Genomic DNA, 6,560 nt, shown 5'->3' on the forward strand with positions numbered 1-6,560 from the left:
AATTTCTTGAAGAAATTAGCTAACTCGATGACTATTCTCATGACATCTTTGCTGGGGTAACATGATCGGAGTGCTACAAGAAGAATATCATGCAGCAAAACATGATTATCATGACTCTTTAGTCCACTCAATTTGCACTCTTTCATGTTGACACACCTAGAAATGTTTGATGCATAGCCATCAGGTGTTCTAATATTCCGAAGTACGGAACAAAGAATCTCCTTTTTCTCTCTAGACATAGTAAAAGGTGCATCAGGTGCCTTTTGCTTTCCTTGGTCATCTACCACAGGATGCAATTCTTCCCGAATTCCAAGTTCCACTAAATCTAGTCGTGCATTCAGGTCATCCTTTGTTTTAGAATAAATATCCAGCAAAGTTGCAATCAAATTTTCACACACGTTTTTCTCTATATGCATTACATCCAGGTTGTGTCTTAGTTTGTTCTCCTCCCAGTATGGTAGCTTGAAAAATATTGACCTCTTTTTCAACCAATCTTCTGGATTCTTTTCTTTCTTACCTCGGTTGGCATTTAATTTCTTCTCACTTTCTCCTCTTTTACGCTTGCCCTTCTGATGGTCCAGGTCATTCCTTTTGGTGTTTCTACCTTTCTTCTTTGCAAAGCAGACCTTCTTCCCTAACACAAACTCTCTGCCTTGTAACATTGTCAGAACAGAAGTGCCACTCATTGTTTTAGGGGGATCTTCGGTCTCTTCAGCCCCATCAAACTGCTCCTTTTGCCTTCGATATTTGTGATCATGTGGCAACCATCGTCGATGACCCATATAACATGTCTTTCTACTCTTATTTAGGTAAAATGATTTTGTTGACGCACCACAAGAAGGACATGCGTATGTACCACTTGTGCTCCAACCATAAAGGTAAGCTAATGCTGGAAAGTCATTTAAAGTCCACAATAGTGTAGCTCGGAGATAAAATGTCTTCTGGAAAGAGGCGTCAATTGTTTCCACTCCCCTCCACAACTCTAAGAGCTCATCGATCAATGGTTCCAAATATACATCAATATCATTCCCTGGAGAATCTGGTCCAGGAATGATCATCGACAAAATTAAAGATGTTTGCTTCATGCAAATCCAAGGTGGTAGGTTGTAAGGAATGAGCATCACTGGCCAAGTGCTGTGTGTAGAACTCAAGTTCCTAAATGGGTTAAATCCATCACTTGCAAGACCAAGGCGTACATTACGAGCATCTTTTGCAAATTCAGGATATCTTCTATCAAAATCATTCCAAGCTTCTGCATCAGCTGGATGTCGCAGTTTGCCATCTTTTGTACGTCCCTCATCATGCCATCGCATATCATCGGAAGTTTTGTTAGTTGCAAATAACCTTTGGAGTCTTGGTATCAACGGAAAATAACGTAACACTTTTGCTGGCTTCTTTTTCTTTTTTGGTTGAGCTGCAGAGCCATTCTTCTTCATATCTTTCCATCGAGAGCTTTTACACACATGACAAGTCTCTTGTTTAGCTCTATTTCCTCGAAAAAGCATGCAATCTTTTGGGCATGCTTGGATTTTCACATAGTCAAGACCAAAAGCACGGATGATTTTTTTTGCTTCATAATATGTCTTAGGTAGATTTGCCTCAGGTGGAAGTGCCTTAGATAGCAGACCAAGCAGCGATGTGAAGGATTCTTGAGTCCAACCATGTAAACACTTCTGGTGATATAAGTGGACTAAAAATGACAACTTGGTAAATGTCTCACAACCAGGGTACAACCTTGTGTGTGCATCCTTAAAGAATCTTGTGTACATATCATGTTCTATCCTCATAGTATTATCTTCAGCAGGACTCACATCCTCTGTCATATTATGTTCCATATTTCTATCCTCTGCCACATTATGTTCCATATCTGTAAAACTAGACTGAATATCATCTAGTTCAGCTTCAGACATACTTGGCAATGATTCATAGCTTGCTGGAGCAAGAAATACAGCCTGTAGCATTCCTTGCATGTCATCTAATATTCCATGGCGATTTTCTACCGTAGCAGTCCTTGAGACACCCAAAGTAGGCATGCTTGCATCATTATTTGGAACATGAGCAAATGCAAATGATGGTGGGTCATACTCCTCTCCATGGTGATTCCATATTGTATAACCCTGAAGAATACCATCACATTTCAGGTGTGTCTCAACTTCATCACGATTTTGGGTTACTCTGTTTTCACAATTATTGCAAGGGCATGGTATTTTGCTATTATGTGGAAGGTCACAAAAAGCAAAAGATAGGAATTGGTCGACTCCATCTTTGTAAGCAGGGTCACGTCTTGGTTTACTCATCCAACTTTGATCCATCACCTATGATGATATGTAAGGATATAACTAAATAGTTAAGAAATTTGTAGAATTTAGTTTCTAAGTATGTAAAAATAAATATAGTTGAAATGAACTTAACTCAATTATCAATCACACTAAAAAACATAAACAATACTTAAGATATTATCTTAGCCACTTTCATATTTCTGGTTCTTCTACCACTAATAGCACTACAAAACACAATCACTGACATGCTTGTATAATTGGCGAAGGAGCAGGAGGAAGAATCTACTTGCTACATTCTACAAAAATTATGCATAAAAAACAATTAAAACAACCTGATTGCTAGTTGAACCAAAAATTGACACAAACCCACTCAGACAAATTAATCAGATGCTAAGAAGTTCCAAATTGTAGTAAATCCCCCCAAAGACAGGACATAGGGATGATCAAATGGAAAATGGGAATAGATAAGGCAACAAAGCAACGAAGTTCTTAATGATTTCATACAGAAGATTTGTCTGATTTACACTTACTTTGAAGCAAGGACTTGCTGATCAAACATAAAGGGGACAGCTTTAATCCATAGGCAGTAGTTTCAAGAAATTTACATTACCTGATGAATGATATCATGCCTATAGTCAGCAGGATTGCGATTCTGCTTCCTTAATTAGCATGATCATCTGAGTTCAAGATTTGCATAGTCTGCACAGGATGGTAAAAGAAATTGTCAAATTACTTCCATATATGACAATAAATTGTTTAGAAAGGAAGCTTTGTCAAAATTGAGCATCCAGATGTACTTCCTGTACTGCAATATTGCCCTTTAGGTCTGTGGCATACAAACCAACCAAACATCAATACCAATAACTTCCACCCACATGCCCTCTGCAGCTCTCTGCTCTTACTGTTTGTTAAATTTTTATAACTTATATCTGCATCAAATTTATACTATGGACAACGAGTGGCAGCTGAACAGTAACAATGAACAAGGCATGGGCCTCAACCCTGGAAACGAGACCGCCTACCCGAACTGGATCAACCACATGGAAGAATACGATATTGATGCTCTCCTGGGCGCCGAGGACCATGTGAACACTGATCAGGATGAGGATGACGAGGAACACCACCACGATGGATCGAAATCATCCAAGCGTGGGAAGAATCGCTTCACTGCAAAGCAGATTGAACAACTTGAATCGTAACACAAACATTCCCACCGTAGGCATTGAATATCATTGCTCACTTTTTTTCTGTGAGCTTATCTCATTTCTATTGCTATGCAGTTTGTTCCAATTGTCTGCCCACCCAGATGATCCGACGCGCCAGGAACTTGCTGACAAGATTGGGTTAGAGGCAAGGCAGGTCAAGTTCTGGTTCCAAAACCAATGCACTAAGACTAAGGTATATCTCTAATAAGTTCCTAATCATATATAGTAGTTGTACTGCATTTTTGTTCCATTAATTAACTGACAGAATTCACAAATTAAGGCTAAAAATGTATAGAGATGCACCATATGAAAAGTAATGACCATTGTTAATTCCTTAATTGAAACATGCAGGCGAAGGCAGTTGGAGATCAGAACAAGGACATTAAGCAAGAAAATGCTCAGCTGCACGCGGAGAACATGAAACTGCAGCAAACATTAGCATGTGGCAGATGTCGTGACCCAACAGAGCACAAATGGCACCTGCTGAATGAAAATGCAAGGCTAAAGGATACAAAACGCCGTGCCCAAGAATACCTGATCAAGCTCATCCATGATTCAAACCTTCCTCACTCTGAGACACTGGAGCATCTGGAATCAGCTTCCCTGAACCTGGTGCCATTCGACGACAATGGCAGCACTTACCAGGCCACACTTCTCTCATACGCTGAACGTGCCTTGAACGAGTTTATGAGATGCCATACTGGACAAAATCAAAAAAACTCTAATCAGTAATCACTAATCAGGAAGGGGTAATGGCTATTGGCTAAGTTCTAAATTGGATTGGGTAATGGGCTAATGGCTCAGTTCTAATCAGTGAGCAGGGGCTCCTTGTCGCTAATCAGTACTCACCTGAGCAGGGGCTCCTTGTCGCTAATCAGTACTCACCTGAGCAGGGGCTCCTTGTTGCCGGGCGAGGGCGGAGCCGCGGAGGCAGCCTGCGGCCAGGGGGAGGGAGCCTGCGGCCGGCCGGAGGCGGACTGTGGCCGGCTGGAGGGACCGAGGGAGCCTGCGGCCGGCAGCTGCGGCCGGCGGGAGGTGGAGCCGCGGAGGTGCTGCGTGAGGCGGAGGCGGAGGCAGCCTGCGGCCGGGGGGAGGGAGCCTGCGGTCGGCGGGAGGCGGACTGTGGCCGGCTGGAGGGACCGAGGGAGCCTGCGGCCGGCGGCTGCGGCCGGCGGGAGGTGGAGCCGCGGAGGTGCTGCGTGAGGCGGAGGCGGAGGCTGCGCGTGGGAGGAGGCGGCTTGCGCCTGGGAGCGGGAGTAGGCCAAGTTGTGCTAGTGCTATTGGGCCGGCTGGGCCGTATCTACTTGCGGAAACGTGTCCAATCACTAGTTTTCGGCCCAAAAAAACTGGGATACGTGGATACGCCACGAATACGTATCCGGGCCGTATCCCAGGCGTATTTGTATCGGATACGTATCCGATACAGGATACGCCCCTATCCTGACGTTTCCGTGTTTTAAACATTTTCGAATCCACTTTAATTTATTTTTTTAGCAGCCACTTTAATTTCTTGACGAGGGCATTCAATCAACGTATCTAGAAGCGCTTCTACCCTGATACCTGTATGCCACGCTTTCTTGAGACGTGTCAATACCATCCAACAACGTATCTAGATAATAATCATAGAAGCGCTTTTATCAAAACGTGTCAACAGCACTTTGAAATTGTATCTGAGTTGCAAGTTTTGAAGCGCTTTACTAAAGCGTGTTTACAACCATGTCTAATGACGGGAGCATACAAAATATAGATACGCTTTCAATAGCATAGCAATCCAAGCGTGGCTACCACTGTGTTTTGTTGTAGTGATAGGAGGGAGACACGCATCTCCGCACGCCACAACGAATGCCCCGCACTCGATGACCCCTAGGGCTCACAATACGAGCAGACCCTTCGACTTCCACTTTGGTCTCCATGTTGCCTGCCTTGGACCCAAGAAGTTTCTCCCACCTCACCGCGGAGGTCCAAACCCGCACCCCCAAGGTCATAGGCCTCGAGACAGTGAGGACTCGTTCCCGTGCTTTTCATTCCCTTGGACCATTTCCTACCTGGTGGCCTAGGAATCCGGCCCCAAGACGCTCGGCCGGACAGTGTCGGTGTTTAGACCTAGCAACCTACCAGGGGGGTGCCCGAGGTAGTGTTTTGGTTAGTAGGGCTCGTCGAGATCAGGAATTCGAAGGTAAATGCAAACACACAATTTAGACATATTTGGGCCGTTGAATAGCGTAATACCCTATGTCCTGTGTGTTGGTTGGATTGAATTACTTTGGAGGGGGTCGTTGCCTTACCTTATATTGCTGGGGGCAGGGTTACAGGTCAGTTTGTTACAAGAAAACTAGTCGGATTTGACTAGACGAGTTCTACTCTTATAGCTGAGAGTACTTTTCCTAATCCTCAACTAGTTCCTTGCTTTCCATATAGACTATGCCATCCTGCGCCATAGTCTTCATATCAGGTACATCTCGATGTCCAGCCCCATATTTAGGGCTGCCTAAACCTTCTGGTGGGCCTGTAGATGTATGTATGACAAGCCCTCGAGTACTTTTTAGTGAAATTTAGCAGTTTCGAGTACTTTTGTAGCCTTCACCGACTAGTTTTGGTGCCCTTCAAGTTCTTCGTCTGGTTGAATCTTGAAAGGTACTCAAAGACTGCCATGCGGCTAGAATGTACTCAAACCTCATTTAACTCAGTCTCATGTCCTTCAATCTTGAATTTTTATATGGAAGTGCAACGAAAGTTGCACTCCATATGGAGTAGCCCCTGAGCCTTAAGTTGAATCGAAGAATCAGGCTGAGGGTCAATCTGTAATTTCCATCACTTTCCCCTTAAAACCCAAAGAAAAAACTTTTTTGTCGATGGACACATGGCAAAGCCTTATATCGACTAGTTTGGTAGGTATAAAGGTCAATCTCTGGTCAACGTGATCATCTTTGAAATGATATCTTATCTCTTCCGAAAATAGAGGTAACTGCCAATCAGGTGCTTGAAATCCATGGATCCATTAAACCTAAAACCCCTTTATTCGCGCCGTTGTTACTGCGCCGCGATGATAAATAACAGAGGAAATTATCCCTTTCAT

The 6,560-nt window shown here is 43.6% G+C and overlaps 1 protein-coding gene across 1 annotated transcript; it reads right to left on the bottom strand.

Annotated features, from left to right (window-relative positions):
• Positions 1–4,365: 4,365 nt before the first annotated feature.
• LOC101772879 (potassium/sodium hyperpolarization-activated cyclic nucleotide-gated channel 2-like) lies at positions 4,366–5,469 on the bottom strand. Its single transcript, XM_004954720.1, has 2 exons — positions 5,359–5,469; positions 4,366–4,728 (listed from the first exon to the last, which is right to left on the bottom strand). The coding sequence occupies exons 1-2, from the start codon at positions 5,467–5,469 to the stop codon at positions 4,366–4,368; spliced, it is 474 nt and encodes a 157-aa protein (XP_004954777.1).
• Between the last annotated feature and the right edge of the window lie 1,091 nt (positions 5,470–6,560).

This window comes from Setaria italica, chromosome I (assembly GCF_000263155.2).
Source record: "Setaria italica strain Yugu1 chromosome I, Setaria_italica_v2.0, whole genome shotgun sequence".
NCBI classification, from domain to species: Eukaryota; Viridiplantae; Streptophyta; class Magnoliopsida; order Poales; family Poaceae; genus Setaria; species Setaria italica.

Excerpts from the sequence above, each read along its gene's own strand:
- LOC101772879 (XM_004954720.1), bottom strand. The coding sequence starts at position 5,469 with ATGACCTTGGGGGTGCGGGTTTGGACCTCCGCGGTGAGGTGGGAGAAA. Across the intron at positions 4,729-5,358 it reads TCGAAGGGTCTGCTCGTATT|GCGCAAGCCGCCTCCTCCCA; the intron begins GTGAGCCCTAGG and ends TCCCGCTCCCAG.